Below are 22,516 nucleotides of genomic sequence, written 5' to 3'. Positions count from 1 at the left end.
TTTGGGACAGGCATTTTGGGTTTTCATGAGCTGTATGCCATAATCATCAGTATTAAAACAATTAAAGACCTGAAATATTTCAGTGGGTGTGCAATGAATCTGAAATATATGAAAGTTTCATTTTTATTATTACATTATGGAAAATAATGACCTTTATCACAATATGCTATTTTTTTAGAAGGACCTGTAGCAGCATAACAAGCCAACCCTAACTATAGGATTTATCAAAAAGAAAAGTCTTGAGCCCAGTCTTAAAACTGGACAATGTGTCAGCCTCACGGACAGAAACTTTAAGTTGTTCTACAAGAGAGGAGCCTGATAACTGAAAGATCTTCCATTCTGCTTTTGGATATAAGAACCGCAATTAAGCCTATAGTATGAGAGCGAAGAGCTCTGTTAGGAAAATATGGAACGATAAAATCAATAATATCAGATGGAGCTAGGTTGTTGAGAGCTTTGTACTTTGTAGGTTAGAGTAAGATTTTGAATTCAATTCTGAATTTGACAGTGAGCCAATGGAGAGAAGCTAAAAATGAGAGATGTCTGAGGGAGCGTAAAAACCAGGAGTGAAATCACTCCAGTGATAAAAAGATCTGAAATAATAAAATGGCCAGCCCAAGTTTTATTTTAATGCACTTTGTTGCTCCCGGCTTCAGGATTTCATGTGAATAACATCGAACTCTTACTAAAGCTTTTGATGACAAGTGATCAAAGAGAGATTTTAAAAAATGTTAAAGAAGCAGAAACAGAGGTGAGGAGGGGGGATGCAATGCTCTCCCGGGCCCATGACTCACCCTTATAGCCTACAGCACAAATACATCTGTTATTTATAGAAGAGACGAGCGTCACTGTACGTGCACAATTTTTTACAACTTGTTTCAATCCAGAAGATGAAGAAAACATTTGTCTCCCCTTCATATCTCTCCGTCTCTCATTAAGTCTTACCTTCAGGCCTGAGGTAGATATGTCGATCAATTGTCTCTTATGCTCCTGCTTCTCTTATTCCTAATTATCTCAACAAACACCCCCCGTATGCAGGACCGTCTCTTCCCTCTTTTCTTGTCGTATTTTTCTTTTTCTGTGGGAATCAACGTCACTGCCAACAGCCATGCAGCCATCTGTCCCCAATGAGTTGGAGCCTTTAAAACTCCCAGTGAGCGAGGATCATTAGCATCAGGTATCTGGTGATAAAACGACACAGACCTTCACAGATCAGTAGAGAGGGGCTCATTAGGCAGGTGTGTGGGAAAAAAACACTAAATGAGAAATGAATAGAAGGGAGGAAATAAAGTGGGTGTGGCTGCGAGGCGAGAAAAACAAACCAGAAAATCAGCAGAGAAAATATTCAACAATAAATATGATGAAAAATACAGGAGGTGTTTTTAGTTTATTTTAATGAGACTGAAGTGACAAGGTGATCTGGTTTAGATTTGTTGTTTATTTACTGGATAACTTAATGATCTGTATTTAAAAAGAACCAAAACTCTATAATCGGATCATTAGCAGATGTTTTATCAATGCGGTGGATGTGCTAGCAAATGTGTTTTTTATTTGAGTTCACACAGTTTAGCTTCAGGTAGTTCCTCACTGGGCTGCGAGTTGCTGGTGAACAGAGAGAGAGAGTTTTGTCACTGGAATTGTGAACATTTTCAAAAGATTTACGTGATAAATTTTCTCTCAAGATCATCACATAGTCATCACATGTGTCTCAAGCTCATCTCAGAAGCATTCTTTTGACACCAGTAAGGTAGCTCTCCTCTGACAAGAAGCACGTCTGGGTGTAAAAGCCACACTGATGATAATAACCATAAAAATGATCCAGTCTATCTTTATGTCAAAAGTGCATTCCTGTAGTTTCACTCATGAGGTGGCTGCTTAGATATGATGTGGGCAACAAAATCATTTGCATAGCATATATGTACAGTACAGTTTTGTAAGCCATGCACACAAAAATAAAACGTTTTTTAAAATCTCTGTGCAAAATGCAACCAGCTGGCTCATTGGTCACTTGGTTGAAAACGTTGAGAATTCAGTGAGACTGCAACCAAGATGTAGTTTTCAGCAGCCAGCTACATCCCAGTGAGATGCTACCTTTAATACCAGAACTGTTTGGGCACAGCCTATCAGAGTGTATCAGTGGGTGACTATGTGTGACGTCATTATGAGTCAGAGTAGATCAGACCGGGCCTCCAGCAAGACTAAACTTCTAACACTACTTTGGTTAATTTTTGCTATTATTTATATATTTATTAATTCATTCATTCATTCATTTATTCTTTCATTTAAAAGAAACCAAACAAATTCATCAAAAGAAAGGAAAAGGGTGCAGAAAGAAGAAGAACATTCTTATATCGGCCCCTTTATAATTGGTGTTGGTCAAACCCGAAAATACTAAATTGATTAAAGTGCAGGCACATCTATGGGCAGCACAGTGTTGTCATCATTGACATTTGAATAAGTAATTAATGTTTCTCGACCCCAGGATTTCTGGTCCGATACTGACACTGGGTAAAATTCAGGCTAGTATCGGCGATACTGATACCGATAATGATACTTTGTGCAAATACACCTAATGTGTCAGGTAAAGCTGAAAAAAAAGCAATGTGTTTCAAATCAAAGCTGCAAATGCAACGCACAGTCCAAACAGTACAAGTGCTCACTGTAGGCTGGTTCCAGCCCAAGTTTAAGTTCATATGAACAAAGAGGACATTTTAAAAAACCTGAAAAATAATCACTTTTTAATTGACTTTCAGCTGCACATCCTGAATCTGCAAACTCCAGTTCCACAATTACAACATGGCAGCTTCTGTTAACCAGATGTTCTGGTTTCGCTTAACATAAGGAAATGGAGACACTTCGTCCATCTTTTTGGTCTCAGTGGTTGTTACACTCAATGTGCTAGCAGCAACACAGGTGCCTGTCACAGCAGGGATCCTTTTCTCTGTACAAAGAAAGATAACCAGAGTTGTGTAGAACTTTCAAAAAAACATATTTATCAGGGGAAAAGGGACGACTATGATCCTTCCAGAGCTTTTGTATGTAATTTGTTGAAAAGACAAAAAATGTAAATCCCTTTATGCTTGTAATTACAGTCGGGGGGAGTCTTCAGTAAACTGTAGCCCAGGTAGGAATGAGAAATGATCCATGTTGAGCCTCAGGGCTAAATCAAAGGAAATCACTGTTGTTGTTTGTTTTCCTCTTCAAAATTCAACACGTGTATGAATTTCAAACCGGTATATTTTGGGCCAGAAACAATCAAGGAAAACAACTTTCTAATTCAGCCATCTGATGCCCTGACCTCTGATCAGTATCACCATCAAAACCCTTAATCTAGGGGTGTCCAATCCTGGTCTTCAAGGGCCAGTGTTCTGTATGTTTTACAGGTTTCTCTGTTCCAACACACCAGATTTGAATGAATGGGTGATTACCAGGCTTCTGCTGAACATGAAGAGGCAATTCAACCATTGAATCAGGTGTGTTGGAGCAGGAAAACAGGTAAAACTTAGAGTTGCATTCGGGCCTAAAATATCTGACCCGGCCTGGCCCGAGCCCGTATAATTTTTTCTGACACCCAACCTGACCAATTAACTATAATTAGAGGTCTGAACCCGAAGAAAAAAAGACTTTTTTTTATTAAGCTTTTACTGCTTTTGTAAGCAAATCAGTTTGACATGATAGTTTTAAAAATATATTTCAAAGAAGATATAAGATTTCTTGTTTATTAACAAGAGTCAGCAAATTATTATTATAGTTATTATAATTAATGTAGTTATTATAGTTGTTATAATTATTATAGTTATTATAATTTTTATAATTTTTATAGTTATTAATGGTCAGCGGATGCGCGCGGATGATGATCCAGTGATCCATCTGAAGACTTTTTTAAAACCTTTTTCAACTGGCCGGTCGGACCTGAGCGTTAAAACCGCATCCAAAGCCCGAGCCCGACCCAGTCCACCCATCAAGCACGTCGAGTCGGGTTGGGGACTCTGGCCAAAAACCGCAGCTCTAGTAAAACTTGCACAATAGTGGTCCTTAATCTGTCAACCTCTGGTCTAGAGCACCCCCTTTCAGTTTAGTTTAGTTTAATTTAGTTTAGTTGGAACTCCTTTTGGTTAAACTGGGTTATCTGGATTCTACAAGCTTTCCGAGCTTCACCAGTTAGCTGCTGACTGTATATCATTTGTTGCTGCAGGCAGCATCAAGTGGGCTTATTGTCACAGAACCATTTCAGTTCAAACAGCTGGAAGTTAATAAAAAGCTCTGTGGACCTGAATGGAGCTACATTACAGAGTCAATAAAGATCACTATAAGAAACAACACATCTTTTTTTTTACCCAGAAATCTTGCAGGACATGCAGCACCCATCTTACTTCTTCCTGTTTGTTTCGCTTCTGTCCTTCAGTGGGAGACTGAGCAGCAGAGGAGTTTGGAGGAGAGAGGTCGCCTGCTGCTCTGCCTGCAGTTCCTCCCTCCAAACCCCGACAGTGATCTGAAGGGCGAGGCCAAGGAGAGAGCGCGGGGTGGACTGTGTGTGGGCGTCAAACGCTGCGCCCACCTGGCAGCCATGGACGTCAACGGCTTCTCTGACCCTTACGTTAAAACGTGAGTGTGACATCAAACTGGAGGACTATGAGGACCACATAAGCTGCTGCTTCTGTGAACGTGCAGGACACGCTGAGCACTGAAAGGTTTAGCTAAAAGCTTTATAAGAAGCTGAAACTGAGTAGTTTAAAAAAAAAAAAATTAATAAAAAATAGAAATAAACAGGAGCCATAAGGTTTAATGTAGCAAAAGAGTAAGTACAAGCTAAAAGCAACAAAATGTCAGCTCAAAGTATCCAAAAGGCTAACTAAAAGCTAAAGTAGCTATATAAACCAAAAGTAGCATAGAAGGACAAAATGCAGCCGATAAGCTAAAGCAGGTTTCAAAGATAATAGTTTTTGAAGCATTTTAAGAGATGTCGGTTTATTTCCATGGGAAACTTTTTTCATAAATAAAATGAACTATTTTGAAAAGTGTAAAAGTTACAACAAACAAAAGTCAAAGCACTCGTGTCCTGATACGAGCAGAGCGTTTTTGGTTTTGGAATGGGTACATTTGTGCAAAAAAAATTTTTCATTGAAAAACAAAATAGAGCAAATAAATAAACAGGAAAGCAATGATGTGAATGCTTTATTAACATTCACACAATCGGGCAAAATATTACGACAGGCCCTATTTTATTTATTTATTTATTTATTTATTTATTTATTTATTTATTTTATGGCATGTCTTGTGTCCTAATATTCATCAGCAGTGCAGAGTGCACCCCAAACCTTTCAGAGCTGATCTCATCTGGTCCTTCATGTGTCACTTGTCAGGACCTAAAAATCACTTATAATCACATTTACTGGTAAATGTCCACAAACTGCTTCATATCCTCTAAATGCCGAGCTGATGCTCTTTGGCATGAAACATGCAATAAAACAAATTATTTACCAGAAAGTAATTCATCACTGAGTTGTCATAATGTTTTGGTCCTTGTGATGTTTATTCAAATAAAAATGTAGCAAATATTTAAATAATTCTTGTTTGAGTTGATTCTGACTGACTGAGGTGAAATGTTGGCTCGTTTTAATTCATTCTGGCAGCAGAGCATCAGAGTAAACCAGCACTGGATCTAGAACTGGTATCCAAACTGGGCTTGGTTTGAGGAATCGATGAAGTTGTTGCTAATTGAGTTGTATTCTCTCCAGCTGTGGACCACATGTGGGACCTACAGCATGTGGTTTCCAGTCTGGGGTGGTATTCATGCCATTCACAGGAAGGATTCAGTTCTTCCCCCCCAAACCAGTTTTGCTACCTCGTAGATCATGTCAACTACGTAGACCAAGCAGCAGATACATTGAGTTCACCTCTCAGAATGTGACAGATTACTACTTTAAAGACATTTTGATGCACTGTGTCTCATTTATTAAGGAAATCACAATAATATTAGTTTGACAGCCTTAAAAAGTAGACTGATCTAATATAGGTGCCCGCTGGACGTGACGCAGGATGAGAACCAGATCATGGTGATGTCCATGTCAGAATGTCCTTTGGCATTTCATTACTCACTGGTGATGGAGAAGCAACTCAGCGTTTGTCATCGAATGTGTCGTGACTCTGCAGTGAGGGCAGGAAGGTCCCTGAACTGCAAATTGACAGAAAGTTGATGAATGAGCTGGAATGTCTTCATGTTGTCACTGAGAGGCAGCACTTTAAATCAAAAAATACAGACAAGCAAAATACGCACGTTTTCAATATGTACGCTAAAGAAGAGCCATCCATAAACAGCATCTCTGTTTTAACAACAGCATGATTGTGCTTTTTCAGATGTGTAAGCTGCCTATTGCATAAGCAGTAATGTACCCCTATACCATCAGAGATAACTGGATTGATTGCTGCCACAGGCTTGTTTAAACCACTGAGCAGTTTTCTACTTTGCCTCAGCTTTAAATGAGCTTTGACCAGAAAAGATAATGGCATTCTAGATGGTGTTTACATGTGCCTTCTTTTGTACGATAGAGCTTCAACCAGCATGTGTGACAGACACAGTGAGCTGTGAACAGAATCAGACCTGGTCCTCGAGGGCCTGAAGAACACGAGCATCCAACGCTGCATTGTCCTTTGAGCTCAAAAATTTCTCTAAATTGAACTATTTAAACTTCATGAACTGTATGTGATGGGATGTTCAAAGTCCTCCCAATTTTCTGCTGAAGAACATTATTCTGAAAATGTTCCACTATTTATAGAGGCAGCTTTTTGCAGACTGGTGAACCCCTGATCAACAGTTAGCCTCTCTAAAATGTTTTTTTAGAACCAGTTCTCTTACGGGCCTGTTGCTGTTTAACCTATTTAGTTGTAAAATGCTCCTCCGGCTGTTATTCATTATGCATTTAGAGCTTTTTGTTGTCCTCTCCCATCTGTTCTGAGACGTGTTGCAGCCACAGAAATCAGAATTACCTTTCTTTCCTCTCAAAATTGCACATTTTTGGTTTAAATGTTTTATATGCTATGGTACATTGTTTATAATATATGGGATTAAGAGATTAGCAAATCATCGACTTCTCTTTTATGCAACGTTCCAACTGTTTTGGAGTTAGGGCTGTACAAATATGTAAGAACTGATGTTCTGTCGTCTTTGCATCAACCAAACCTACACATCCATCTCACGCACGTTCATCGCCGCACATCATGCCTCTTGTTTCGTTTTGGATGCTTGCGCACATCTTTGGCCTTTGGCAGGAGCTTCTTCACAGATGCTTTGTTGTGTCTGAGAGCGTGTGGGAACATACGCATTCAGAGCTGTGGGTGGTGGGTGGAAAACAAATGTGAATAGTGATTTTTGCCACGCTCCTTCCAGCTGGCTTAAAAATATCCCACAACTTTAATGGCTGCCTGAGAAACCGAGCCTTTTCGATCTGTACTGTTTTGTTCATCAGTGCTCCTCACCAGGGTTAGTTTCACATCGGCATGATGGAGAAGCTCATTACTATCATTGATGGAGAGCTTTTTTAGTGAAAGGAAACAGCTGGGATTATTTTAAAAGATGTGTTTATGTCTGGTTAGGAAATCTAATTTTCATAAAAGGCTTTGAAGAATGAAAATCCCCACCACCTTTCATGAAGAGATTTAGACTAAAAACCACTTCTGCAGAAAAATTACCAAACTATAGTTGTTTTGGTTAAACTGAAACTCACGTCACGTGCAATTCCTTATAATTCTTGAGGAGTCATATGTTGAGGATGACTCTCAGTTACTACCACATCAGGTTTTAGCTCAATATGCGTAAAACTGACTAAGTTGAAGCTGTATTTGTATACGCTAATATGAAGCTATGGCAACCACTTTGAAATGGATTATCAAAAGGCAATCACTTGTAGATGTACAGCCACTAAAAGTTTCATTAAAACCCATTCATTTAACTTTTATTTATACAGGTTAGTCTCATTGAGCCTCGAGGACTCATTTACAAGAGAGACCTGATTTAAACAAAGAACAGATGAGGTGCAGACGATCATATGAAAAGAATATAAAACAAAAAAGGAAATAGAAGAAAGGAAATAAAAACGAAACAAAAACGGCTACATTATAAAGCGATGTAAACCCATCCAGAGTCTCATGAAATATTTTGCTAACAGACAGACACGAGCACAGTAATTGCTGCTTGTTCAAACTTTAAACATGAGAATTAACAGTGATAAATAGTGAATCGTGTTTCATAAACCTTTGGACATACAACAAAAGTTGTTTCTAGACCAGGGGTCTGCAGCCTTTTTGGTCAAAGAGCCATTTCTGTCCTACTCATTAAATTAAAAAGAGAAACTGCTACAACTGTGATGATCAACTGGTGGCCCACGGGCCACTTTGAGTTAGTTGGAGGGGGCTTTTTGGACCAGCGGGGGTGACATTTTAAAACCAAGAATCAATAATGAAATTCAATATTTATTCAATTTTTTTTACATTTTGGGACAAAAAACAACTATGACATAAATTAGGAAAAACTTCTAGTTTGTACCTTTAGATGAAAATAAAAACACTGAACTCTGCAGGCCCATGTGGCCTTTGATGTAAGGAGGAATTAAATATCCCACTTTGAAGTAATAAAGCAAAACATAGTGTCGTTCAAAAAATTGACAAAAAATAACCGCCACAATGAGCCTTTTTTGTTGTGGGTTTAAAAACCAGAACAATTGTTTCCTGTAAGATTTAGTCAAAGCTTCATTTAGCCACAGATGAGGGACTAAAGAGCCACAGGTTGCAGACCCCTGTTCTAGACTAAGCTAAGCTAAGCTAACGTAAGAAAAGCTAAGAGAAGTAGCTCCTGCTAACAACATAGCCAACTATATTACATGACATGTAACATGAACAATTTTATCTCCCAAAATTTTAACTTTTTCTGAAGCTTGTTCGTCTCTGAAGAGGTCGTTAGCAATAAAATGACAGCGAGACGACGGGCAGAACCAGTAAATCTGTTATGTAACCCAACATAATTATTCTGCTGATGTATGGCCACGCTCTGACCTTTAATCCTGGCATTTGCTGCTACCCTTTACTTTTCGTTCCAACCAGTCTCTTACACGATGATACGTTCTTCTGTTCTAGGTACCTAAAGCCAGATGTTCAGAAGAAATCCAAGCACAAAACGGCAGTCATAAAAAAGACTCTCAACCCAGAGTTTAATGAGGTAACGTTCACATCTCTGCACGTCTGTGTGCACGAAAAGCACATTTCGAACAAGACAGCATTTTATAATTCATGAAGGCACCCCCCCGGATACGTTCTTTTTGTAAGAGAATGACAGTTTACCTGTTGTTTACCACCATTAGTGGAACGTTAAGTGATCTTCTGACGTCTTTACTCTCACCCAGGAGTTCTTCTATGAAATCTCCTTCTCAGAGTTGGCCAACAAGACGTTAGAGGTCACCGTGTGGGACTACGATCTTGGAAAGTCTAATGACTTCATAGGTGAGTTCACAACAAATTAAAGGCCTATTAGGAGTGCATGTCGCCCACTGCAGTTAGACTACAATCATCTTATGTTGGGAAAAGATGGAGTTGTAGTCATTCTGGTAAAGCCTTGAAAATGTTGTTATGCACAATCTTGTGCACAGACAAGCAAAACATTATCACCCTTTGGCTTGTGATAAAAAGGGTATATTTGCTGGATTAGCTGCGCGGCCTGTGGATCTTCGCAGATGCTGCCAAAGATATTTTAGGATGTTGCTGAAGTGCAGCACAGGGTTTAGTTTGTGGCTAAAAGCCATCAAAAAGGCTGTTTGAGTAGGAGTAGGTGATATTAAAATGTATTTTTGTCACGTTTTATAAATAAGTTTCATCTGCCTCTGAGTTTTGGCGTTTTTATTTGACAAATTTCCATATTTTACATAACAGCAATACATGGTTTTGTTGTTCTGAAGAGGACATTGACAAGAAATCTTATGTTTAGTGGCACCATGCCAGCTATGTTCTGAAACGTGTCAAAACAGGACAAAAATACATTGTTTTACTTTTGCACAAGCGTCAGTATTGTCATAAGACAGGAATAAACTGTAACACTGGGTCAAAATAAGCATTTTTCATATTGAGGCAGAACGTTTCCATTAGCAGCTTATTAGAGTAGAAATTTATTAATATGATATGATAGTAAAAGTGAAAGCCTGTGGATGAGGATGAAAAATGTGTGCACTCTGTCAGGAAAGGTATCAAGGCCAACCTGACTTGTTAATTTTTAATTTTTAATTTGCAATTTTCACATTTTCCTCTTAAGCTCATTCAGCTTGACCTCTGTCAGCTTTTTGAAGTCATGGGGATCATATTAAAGCAGGTGTAAATCAACGTTATTATGACCATATTACAAAAAACAAAAAAAACTATCTGTCATTTAAATGACATTCACACATTTTAGCACTTCTGTGAATGTGAAAGTGTCTGAATTGAGTAAAACATTAAACCCAGTGGCAACACTTTGTGAACTAAATGTTCCAGAACACACGTGGTCTGCATTCATTCGAATAATAAAAAGAGAACGTTTGAATTTTAATAACATAGCCTACTTTGTTATTTGGGCCCCAGACCTATTTTTTTTTTAGAAACAAACATGGGTGTCCAAAGTGTGGCTCCAGGGCCATTTACGGCCCTTGCAGTGATTTTGTGCGGCCCACAACTGCAGTTTAAGAATGGTATCATTTTAGCCAGCAGGTTTAAGAGGTTGATAGACTTTCTTCTTGTTGATAATCTGTTTTTATATAATGTTTAGGTTAAACTGATGAAAAACAATCTTCTCAAAATGAGTAACATTAAACAAAATACAAACCTTTGGCTATAATCTTTTTATTTTCACTTACTGGTACAAAGCACCAAAAACCTTTACTGATTTCTACCAGAAAGGAGACTTTTGGATAATGATTCATAAAACTTGGCTACATATTGCAGTTGATCAAATAATCAAGGCATTTTTAAATGAATATAATGAGGTATCATCTGCATACGAGTTGATCAACTTTATCAAACCTTCTATGATTCTGTTGTAGCAACTGACAGCTGGACAATTTTTCAACACTTCGTTCAGCCTTTTGAGTCGTCCATGACCCAAAAGGCTGATCGACCTCCTTTTAAAAGGACACTTACTCAAATTATACTTTTGTTGCTGAGAACAGACTAAAATGAACTTTCAAAACACAAGAAAACAACAAAGATAGACCTAAAAATCAAATAAATTAAATCCTTTTTAATAAAATATAAAAATATAAGCTTAGTGTTTATGAGGTTTTAATGTTTTGGATGTACAAAATGTTAAAACTTTCTCCACCATAATTAGTAAACTTTGTCCTTTCTCCAAAATGTTGTTCACGCTGAGAGTTAAATTCACATTTTTGTGGCCCATGAATCTTTTCATCTTGATAGTTTTGGCCCACATATGAAAACGTTTGGACCCCTGCCTTAGAGGAATGCATATCGCCCACCGTCTTCTTGGTCAAACTTTATAAACCACTTGATGCACCATCTTGAGATTTGTGAGATCTCACGTGATCTGTTAGCGCTTAAAGTTTCTGTTGAGGATAACTCTCAGCGACTACCACATTTAAATTTAGCTCAATATCTGTCAAACTGACAGAGTTAGACCATTTTTGAGTTTGCTTACGTCAGTTTTCTGTGGTGGCCATCTTGAATTAGACTGAATGATGATGATGATGATGATGATGCGCATCCAATGATTATGTTCTGAAAGTTACACTAAAACCCTTTGAGCTCAGGAGATAATTTACTGTGCAGACAAACAAATATGTGCACAAACAGAACAGGCCTGGAAGGTGGGTGATAATTATATACCTATGTTTGTGAAAAAAAAAAAACATGAGCAAAATAAATAATAAACCCAGCTACTTCCTGCTCGTGAACTGTTTCTGTAAATAAAACCATCTAACAAAACCCTGCTGTTCTTAAAACCCCTAATCAATCCTGCACCAAAATATTATGGAGCAATCTGAAAACTTTCTCGAACAAATCAAACCCAAAATGTATGAATTGTCTCCGCTCTGGACAGGGGGAGTCTCCTTGGGGTGCCACTCACAGGGAGAGACCCTGCAGCACTGGATAGACTGTCTGAAGAACAAGGGCAAGAAGGTGGAGCGCTGGCACACCCTGACCAACGAGCTGCCCGGATCCACCCTGCAGGACTGAACCTCCTCCACACGGGAGGTGCTTCATCGCATGCTCTCGAGATTTTCTGCACGCCTGACTCATGTTCCACTCGTTCTGTGTTACTGAAGGGGTGGCCTGATCCATAGACCTGTCATCTCCAGGGTCCTGATCCCAGCAGAAAGCTGAGCTTATATTAATATTCGCGGACATTAACATGGATTTAATGTCAAACCAAATGCTCCCCTGCGTTACAGACTTCATTCGTGAAGAAAAACAAAGAGGGGAGGGGGTTCATTATTCTGCAGTTTGACTCCCCTGTCGTCCTTCCTGTCAGCTCGGCTCTCTTTTATTAAAGTCTGTCTTTCTTTTCATTACCTCCTGACATTAAAACTCCACGGGTAATGACCATCTGTCACACGGCGCACACGCCCTCGCAATAATGGTTTTCCCAGATGCTTCCAGAGATTGGGGGGCAGTTTTAATCCCGCTGGATGTTTTGCATCTATTGATCTGGCTGTTGTTGGACCGCCCGCAGCCTCGACAGATAATTGGCTGTCGTGTCGGCGTGCGCTGTTTGCATGTTCAGTGTCGATGGAGTCGTTCTCTGCAAAGAGATGAGCTGCTTGTTCCCCACTGTGTCTATTAAAGGTACTCATTGTAAAGTTGTGAAGACCACCCGAAAAACATAAGATGGAAGTAAAAAACACAAACTCTGCAGTTTTTTCTCATACTGATGGTTTATCTGGACCTAAATTAATAATTTAAAGGCAAATTTTATGCCCAGCTGCCAAATACGTGTATTTGTTCACTCAGTAACAACCTAACATTCCTGCCATGACTCTTTTTTATTTTTCCATCATTTTTTAAAGAAAATAAATGAACATTTCCTCTTTATTGCTCTTTAAAGTTAAAAAGGCAAACATGTCCTATTTGGACCCTGACCTTTTGTCCTTCATGCCACTGTGTTTGTCCTTCAAATCTTTGGACGTCTCCTTGTTTGTCCTTTTTATGACTTCCTCTTGTCCTGCCATAATGATAACATCTGATTCACTCAAGATAATTTAAGGAAACTTCACATACATGCATCATCAATAGAAGGAGTGTTGTGTACAATTTTCATCACCACAAATTAAAGGTCAAGGTAACAAGGGGTCAAGGTAATAAGGTCTTTGCTTAAATAAAGGCAAACAATAAAATAATAATTAATAACCAGAGAAATTGCATTTCCTGCATAAATGCAGTATGAATGCTTATTGCAGAAGAACTTGCTGAAAAACAGCTGAAATAGCTAAAAAAAAACATACTGAATTCTAGCTTAAAAGAAAGAACAAGTCTAAATGAGCTGAAGAAAGCAGAAACAACAAACATTTGCTGAATTAGGTTTAAATAAGCAGAAATGAGCACAGAAATAATGAAATTAGCTATGAAATTAGTGAAAAGTAGCTGAAAAGGCAGAAGCTTAAACTATCAAAAGGTAATGGAAAGAGCTGAAATGAGCTAAAAAAATATGTAATTGTTGAAAAAGCTAAAATGTGCATAAAAACAGCTAAATAGTAGCTAAAATTGCATAAAAATCTAAACTCTAGCAAATAAAAGCTGAAAGGTGCATAATGATGAATTTAGCAGAAAGAAGTTAATTTGGCAGAAAGTAGCAAAAATTACCATGAAAAACTAGAATTTTTCTGAAAACAGCTGAAATTAGGTCAAAAAGGCTAAAAAGTTATGCTGAAAAGGTAGAACAACCTTAAATTAGCGGAATGAAGCAGAGAGAGTATATTCAAAGTTTGTTTTCTCAGTCATCCAGGTATATAACAACAAAAAAGGTTGAATCATGTCATCTGGACTTCGTTTTTTTGTTAAAAAGAAACGTTTCGCCCCTCATCCAAGAGAGAGTATATGTTTGCACAATTAGGCTGAAAGAAGCAGAAATAAGCACAAAAAAGTGGAATTTATCTGGAAAAAAGCTGAAATGAAGGAAAAAAAAAAAAAACAGCTGAAAAGAAGCTAAAAACTCAGAAAGAAGCTAAAATTACCAGAAGGAAGTGAGAGCACATTTTTGCTGAATTGGGCTGATAAAAATTGAAATAAGTGCAAAACATGTGGAATTAGCTGGAAAAGCTAACAGCTAAATATTAGCTGAAATAGCAGAAAAAGCTGAAAGGAGCAAAATAAGCTGAAATTAGCAGAAAGAAGTTAAAAGAAGCACAAAAATGTTGTAGACAAAATCTGAAAGGAGCACAAAACAGCCAAAAAACAGCTGAAAGTAGCTGAAATTAGCTGAAAAAAAAAGTTTAAATTTGCACAAGGAAGCTGAAAGAAGCTGAAGCAGAACAAAATGTGAAAGGAGCAGTAAAAGTTTATAAACAAATCTAAAGATTTGAAGGATGTAAAATGAGCTCAATTCATTTTCTATGAGAACAAAAGTGGCAAAAAAGGCTAAATATTTCAAAAAGCTAGTTGCACCAACACCAAAAGTCATAGCACCCTTCTTCTGACTGAGCTGAACGTTTTGATTTATGATTTGTTGAAATAGCACAAAAATTGCAGAACAAGAACGATGCTGAAAACTGTACATAAGAAAAATGGATCACAATAGTGTGAATGCTTCATAAACATTCACACAGTAATAATGTTTGTCTGGTCCATTGCTGTATAACAGTTTGTTGCATGTGATGTGGTGCTCCTGTTTTTCACGTCTCTTTGTGTGTTTTTTTTGGTCTTTTCAGGTCCCCGTGTGCTTCTTTTTGGCTTTTTTGTTTCCCTTGTGCATCCTTTTTGTTTTGTCATGTACCTTTTTGTGTCCTTTTAGCTTTTTGTGTACCCCTGTGTATACATCATTATATTTCCTTGTGCATCTGTTTTGTCATTTTATGTCTCCCTGTGCCATGTTTTTTAACTGTCCATAGTTTTTTTTTGTCTCCTTGTGCTTTTTTTCTTTCTTCTGTTTCTGTTTGTCCTGCTCCTTGTGTCACTTCATCTCCTTCTTCAAACAAATTAACGAACATTGAAAGTTCAAATATTTTTCAACTCACTCTTAACTGTTCCAGTACATTTCAGCAGCATCGTTCAGGACTCAGTGCATTTACGCAGAAAATACATTTTATTTACATTATGTTTGATTTGATGGTTTGCAATGAGTACCTTTGAACAATGTTAATGTTTTTTTACAGTAGTTTAACGTATATCTGTTCTTATACCTGTGTGTGATGACATGTCGACCTAATTTGCTTCACAATTTCTACTTTTTAAGCAAATATTGGTGATGTAAGAAACAGAAAACAGCAGCAGTGTTTTGTGACGAGGTGTGCATGGTTGTAGTCTGATGCATCATGTAAATGAAACAGTGTTGTCTGGTAAATTTGTGTCCGCTGCGACCTCTGGTTTATTCTGGATTATTCTGGATTATTCTGGCGCGGCTGCAGGTTTTATCTGTGGTGAACGGGGCACGCTGACACTACCAGTGGTGTTCATATCTAAATGTATATTTGCAGTGTTTGCATCGACTGGATATTTGTCCTTTGAAAAGTGTTGGTTTTCATAAAACGTTTATATTTATAGGTATTGTGTATGCTCTTACATTTATAATATAACTGCTCCCTGTTTCCAAAGTGGCCTCTGTCAATCTGATATTTATGCACAGCCCAGTGGCTATAATAAAGCTTACACTGCCGCCTGGTGTCCTGGTCTGCAGCCTCGTTTGACTCATCAGCTGTTTTCAGCTGATATTTACTCCTTTTCTCTGTTTTTACAGTAAATGGCCATTTTACAAACAACTATTGAAAACTATTTGACAAAGCATCACTTCAAAAATAAACCAGCTATACATTCAACTCTGACCTAAACAGAAAAGGCCCCTAATTACAAAAAATACAAAAATTCAGCAAAGACCCGCTCTAAATGGACTGGGTCTCTTCGTTACCAGCAACCTGTCACAAAGACAAGTTGTTTCCATTTCTTTGGTGGAATTAATTAAAATGCCAGCGATATCACAACTTGACACATGACGTTGTTGTTGTTGTTGTTGTTGTTGTTGTTTTTACCAACTCAAGAGCAGCCAGGTGTGTCAAGTCAGCTGGATTCCACCCCCTGTTGTATATAAAATAAATGTGACTTAACCACTTGTTTTTTTCACACACAACACAAAGTATCGTGTACGTAGACAGGACAGAGGATGAGTGAGATAAACCGCTGAAAATAAATAAACAAATAAATAAATAAAGCCTCTAGGAGATCTTCAGAAATCCATTTTACAGGATTACGAGCATCAGTACAGGTGTTAAATGTCCATACAGCACTGTTGGTGTGAACATGACAAAAAGGTTGAAAAACACACTTTTTACCCTTATTTTCCAAACATTTTAGTTATTTGCAAGAATATAAAGCAGCAGCAGCTACCTTTAACAAGCTAAGAATATGTTATTGTATTTTTGCCACAATAACTGTGTAAAGCAAAATGGAAGATGTAAAGTTTATAAAATAGTATTATCATAGCGCCTCCTTGTGGTCAAAATTATTGTATCCCTAAACTGAGGACGTTTAAAGAGCTGTGTATAAAATGTAAAAGATGAAAAGACTTGAACGATTCCTTTAACCTGTTTACCTGTTTTGTGCACAATTCCATATGGAGTCATAAAAAATATTCTCATTATTGCCACACACACACACACACACACAGTGTTTTAGGATATTTCTTTGTTCTGAATTTTAAAACTTGCATATTTTCTCACAGTTCTGCTCAGTTTGATGTTGGATCCAGTTGAAATCTTAATGAGTTCAAGTCCTACCACCGTATTTTTCGGACTATAAGACACACTTAAAATCCTTTAATTTTCTCAAAAATTGACAGTGAGCCTTATAATCCGGAATAAACCTTATGTATTAATTGTGGTTGTGCTTACCGACCTCAAACCAATTTTATGTGGTACACGGTAGAGTTGCATTCAGGCCCAAAATATCCAACCCGACCTGGCCCCAGCCCATAGCCATCATTTCTGTACCCCACCCAACCCAACAAATTAACAGTAATTACAGGTCAGAACCTGAATAAACCCCTGACATTTTGAATAAAGCTTTGACTGCTTATTAACGATCAGGGGACGTGGCAGATGAGTAAAGGGAGCAGAAGGTCAGAGCTGAGGGGGTGTTTGTCCTTTCATGGCCGTCAAAGCGCATTAAATACCTGCTTCTGCCTGCATTCTGCATGATTCAGACATGGACCATGCTCTGACATGTTGGGACATGTTGGATATTTTGTGATCTCACCTGTTGGGTCATCGGCCGTGCGCGTCCGCTGAGTGCAGTGGCTGAATAAACGGGCTTTGATGGATCGCTGGCAGTAGTCCATCTGAAGATTAACTGAACTTTTTACCTCTTTCAAGACTAGTCAGCACATGGTGAAATGGCTGCGTGCAGCTGGTGAAAGTATGGCAAGCCATGTTGCCATATATTTGGATCGTCAGCTGCACACGTCCGCTGACACAATCAAAAGCCCGACACCGACCCGGCCCACACATAAAGCACATTATTATGGCCCGGATCGACCCTAATCTGGGTTGGGCGGAACCGGGCTCCGGGTTCAGGTTAGAAATGACAGCTCTAGTACACAGTGCTCAAAAACCTGTCAAAATGAACTTGTTTCGCTTAATGCGCCTTATATGGGGTACCATTTGTAAAGTTACACAGTCAATAATTAACAGCAATATTTTAGTTTATTTAGCCTTTCATAAGAAAATATTTATTTTTTCAAAGTCATATTTTCACTACGTTATTCATACATTTATAAATGTCATAGTTCCAAACTAGATATTTAATTTACTAACTAAATATTTAGTTAGTAAACTAAAATATTTTGGTGTAAATGAAATCTGTAATTTCTAAGCTAAACATTTAATTCCTAAACTAAATATTTAACTTGCTAACTAAATTTTTAACTTGCAAGCTAAATATTTAGCTTGCAAGTTAAGAGTTAAAAGAGTTAAATATTTAGTAAACAAATTAAATATTTATTTTGGAAATTAAATGTTTAGCTTATAAATTAGCTTGTAAATTGATTTTTTTTTTTTTCATTCAGCCTTTATTTATACAGGTTAGTCTCATTGAGCCACGAGAACTCATTTTCAAGAGAGACCTGTTTAGGGAGCACATGGTGGGGGTTAAGGGCCTTGCTCATGGGCCCAGGGTGGGGCGAATGAGGGTGGGGGCAAGTGTGGGTGTTTCACCTACCCCACCCACAATTTTGATGTTGTCGGGGCCGGGGCGTGAACCAGCGATCTTCGGATCAGAAGCCCACCTCTCTAACCTCTGCGCCACCACTCCCCCTCAATATTTAGCTTAATATTTAGCTTAATATTTAGCTTATGAATTAAATATTTATTTTGGAACTATGACATTCATAAATGTATGAATAACATGGTGAAAATATGACTTTGGGGGAAAAAAACTATATTTTTTCTTATTAAAAACTAAATAAACCAAAATATTGCTGATAATTTTTGACAGTGTCACGTTACAAATGGCACCCCATAGCCTTATAATAAAAAAATATGGTACATTTGACTTTTTCACAAACTTAGCTCAGTTAAACTTTCCTCTCATTCCTTCTGGCAGGAAAGGTCAGAGGTCAGCGTCGGTGCCTCTTTATGTCTTTATAAACTAACTGTGGTCTCGTTGTGTCTCGGAGTTTATGCATCTTACCGTGAGGCTCACCGTTGACTCAGCAGCAGAGTCATGATGAAGATGACGAGGCCGTCTCACATTTATCTGATGGAGTGAATCATCAAAACATGCCCGTCTGGTTCCGGCGGTGCAGTTTGTGACTGTTGTGCATCTTCCTCTGCAGTCTGAGCCGGATAAGAAGTTTGTGCGAAATAAGAGACGGCTCCTACTGTTACATCTCAGTCAGTGTTTGTTCCTGACTGAGTTTCTGTCTTTAACGGGGGCTGTCCCTCGAGGAAATACAAGGAGAGATTTATTACAGGTGCATCTTGGGACTTATACAAAATACAACACAAAAAAACACACAGATGAAAGAAGAATTACCAAATCAAATAAACACAATCAACAAAAAGCAACAGAAAGCCTGTCACTTTTGTTGCCAGAATTTTAGATAAGGATCCATTTACAGCAAGAAATTGAATTATAACTGTTAGATCTAACATTAAAAACTATATAACATTATGTGATCACGTGTTACACTCAGAGTACATGTTGAGGACGACGCTCAACTACTACCACACCAAAATGCAGGTCAGTATCTGTAACGTTCATTGAGTTAAAGGCATTTTTGTGTTTTAAAGGTAATCAGATATAGATTTACATCATATGATTACTTTTAAATGTGTCCACATGTCATGAAATACTTTGCTCACAGACAGACGCACACATAAACACCTTTGCCTTTTGGCAGTGGCGATCATGAGGGGGAAGGAACATAAATGTGAGAGCTGTGAATAAACTCTTAATGATGAGGAGTTTAAAATGAAAGCAGCTGGAGTGAGTGTGTCTTATGAAGAACTCCATGAAGAGCCTGAAGCTCCAATTGCAGTTGAACAAATACAGTATTATAAATCTGATTAAATAAAACTTGGGCTGATTCACACAGATCTAGTTTATTTTTGTTTCATGTTTCTCCTGAAAGACATGGTAAGTTGTGTTTTGGTGCACGTGACTTCACTCTCGTCTCACAAACCAAGCACTGTTCCACACAAGTGCTGCATTTTAAATGTAAATAATAGCAATTATTGTTTGTTAGTGTCACATCTGAGCAATTCTAACAAAGATCGTGTGCCTCCTGCATGAGATCTTGGTCATGCACTTTAGATACGGTGATCACGACATCCACACATCATCGGTGTGTTTTGTGTCATCCTCAGTGTCCTCAGTGTGTCCTGTACATCTGGAACAGCCGTGGTGCTTCCAAACAGCTGTGCTGCCCTCTGTTGCTCAGATTTAGGTCAGACACGTGTATGTGGGTTTAGACATGGATGTAACTGTATGACCAAAATGAAGACCTTTAAGTTTTTCTCTCTCCTTTTATACTTATAGAAGCAGAACTTGGCGACAAATTGTTCACTTTTATTGTGTTGCATGAATTCTTTTTCAAGCCTGAAGAAACTTTTCATCTCAATTCTTATTTCAGCTCAATTAAACCAACAGGAATAATTAAATTACAGTACTGACACTGATTACGATGGTTATGGGGTTTGTAAAGTTACACAGTCACAAATTAACAGCAATATTTTGGTTTATTTAGCCTTTCATAAGAAAAAAAAGTGTTTTTTTTTCTCAAAGTCATATTTTTACTGTTATTCATAAAGTTTTAAATTTCATAGTTCCAAACTAAATATTTAGTTTACAAGCTAAATATTTAGTTTACAAACTAAATATTTAACTTGCAAGTAAAATATTAGTTAATACAAGTTAAATTAGTTAGTGAACTAGTTTAGTTTAGTTCACTAACTAGAATTTAGTTAGTGAACTAAATATTTAGGTGTAAATTAAATATTTAATTTCAAAGCTAAATATTTATTTTCCAAACTAACCATTTAATTTTTACGCTAAACATTTAATTTCTAAACTAAATATTTAATTAGCTAACTAAACATTTAGCTCTGAACTAAATATTTATTTTCCAAACTAAACATTTCATTTCCAAAATAAATATTTAATTTGCTAATTAAAACATTTAGCTTGGGCATAAACTTTTAGTTTGTAAACTAAATATTTAGCATGTAAATTAAATATTTATTTTGGAACAATGACTTTTATAAATGTAAGAATAGCATAGTGAAAATATGACTTTGAAAAAAAAAGTTTTTTTTTCTTATGAAAGGCTAAATAAACCAAAATATTGCTGTTAATTTGTGACTGTGTAACTTTACAAACGGCACCCATAGATGGATCAGTTTAGGAGCATCTGTGTGTTTTTAATGACATGTTGAGAAACTTTTCTGGTTTAGCAGTGAATACTGAAACAGTTCAGTGTTAAACCTGAGCAGACCTGAGGAGTTCCTGACAGATGAAATATTTCATGTAGCCTAACGTCAGTTCCGAAAACAGCTACAGTAATTCTGCTTTGCACATCCACAACAATCCATCTCTGCATCTGTTCACACTCATTATAATCCAGCCCTGCTTCTACCACATCAGTGAAGTGAGCAGCACCGGCAGCCCGGCACAGGCCAGATATTTCCCGACATCAGGACCATCGTGATGCATCTGAACGACGCCAGGCCGAATCAGAGCCTCTGAGCTTATGTGACCCGGCTGGATAATCTCTGACCCACTTTACCGCATCTGGACGGGCCTCATCTGGTTATACTGGTGAGCAGCCCTGTGCTGTCTACATCCTGTTAAATTAGCTGAGCACAAACAAAATATGACTTTAGCTGTCAAAATGATGGGATGAGGGGCTCTGCTGCTGTCAGGAAGTGGCGTTTTTGTGTCAGTGTTTGTCCATGGCGAGCACAATTTAAAAATATACGACACTAATTCACAGACTTACTCACACACCGAGCTGAAGACAACAAAACATGCTGATCATAACGTCCACACTTTTGTTTTTTAAGGACAATCTATTCCACTGCTGTAATTACAAACTGAATAAAGTGAGAAAGACCAGCTGTGACCACTCTGATGGAGGAGCTGCCCTGGTTCTTCATCAGTCTGAGCTTTATGGAGATTGGCAAAGGGAAAGCCACTGCTGAAGAAAACTCCCTTGACTGGACAGCCTTTAAAGACTCCATGGTCACGTGCTGCTGGGCATCCGGCCTGGAAGCCTTGTAAAGGTCAGGGGTGTCTTGGTGTCCTCTCTCACTCGGTAGATTTACACGTGTCCCATATTTCTTGCTGATGGATTTAACAAAACTCCTGCAGACGTTTAGGACCTTGGAAATCCTTTTATACCCATCCTGGTCTTGTCCTTTTATTTAATATTTTCTCTGAGTTGAAGTAGGACTGACACTTTAAAGGGGGTAAATATATACAAATTTGTTTTATTTTACGTATTTTACTTTTAGAAACTTTATCTCACTTTGACGACAAAAAGTTTTATTTTTTGGAGACTGCACAGAATATGCAGACACATATTCACCTTGGAAAACAGGTTTCTTAACTTTATTTATATCTTAACTCTGACGTTAACTTTAATGCAGCCCGAACTGCAACGTGTACCCCCACAAATCTTATATCAAAACAATCGGCTCGGCCCCGTGATGTGTGCTATTACTTTTATTGGCGTTTCGTTTTACCATGGCGAGGTAATTTGCAAACAAAGACACCAATTTCCCCATGACGGAACACTTCTCACACTCTAAACAGCCGTTCTGAGGTCACATCACCTGGAATGTAC

At 37.9% G+C, this 22,516-nt stretch overlaps 1 protein-coding gene across 1 annotated transcript in view; it reads left to right on the top strand.

Annotated features, from left to right (window-relative positions):
- The window catches only part of LOC119423976 (double C2-like domain-containing protein alpha), a 25,636-nt gene extending 13,396 nt beyond the window's left edge, over positions 1-12,240 (top strand). Inside the window, exons 7-10 of the mRNA XM_037691411.1 lie at positions 4,406-4,605; positions 9,130-9,211; positions 9,396-9,492; positions 12,071-12,240. Coding sequence (XP_037547339.1) covers positions 4,406-4,605; positions 9,130-9,211; positions 9,396-9,492; positions 12,071-12,207 — 516 coding nt within the window. The 3' untranslated portion in view covers positions 12,208-12,240. The remainder of the gene's footprint in view (positions 1-4,405; positions 4,606-9,129; positions 9,212-9,395; positions 9,493-12,070) is intronic.
- Positions 12,241-22,516: the final 10,276 nt, after the last annotated feature.

This window comes from Nematolebias whitei, chromosome 17 (assembly GCF_014905685.2).
Source record: "Nematolebias whitei isolate Nwh7 chromosome 17, NemWhi1, whole genome shotgun sequence".
NCBI lineage: Eukaryota > Metazoa > Chordata > Actinopteri > Cyprinodontiformes > Rivulidae > Nematolebias > Nematolebias whitei.
The sequence above is the reverse complement of the archived record's forward strand: the minus strand, read 5'-3'. Positions and strand labels throughout refer to the sequence as shown.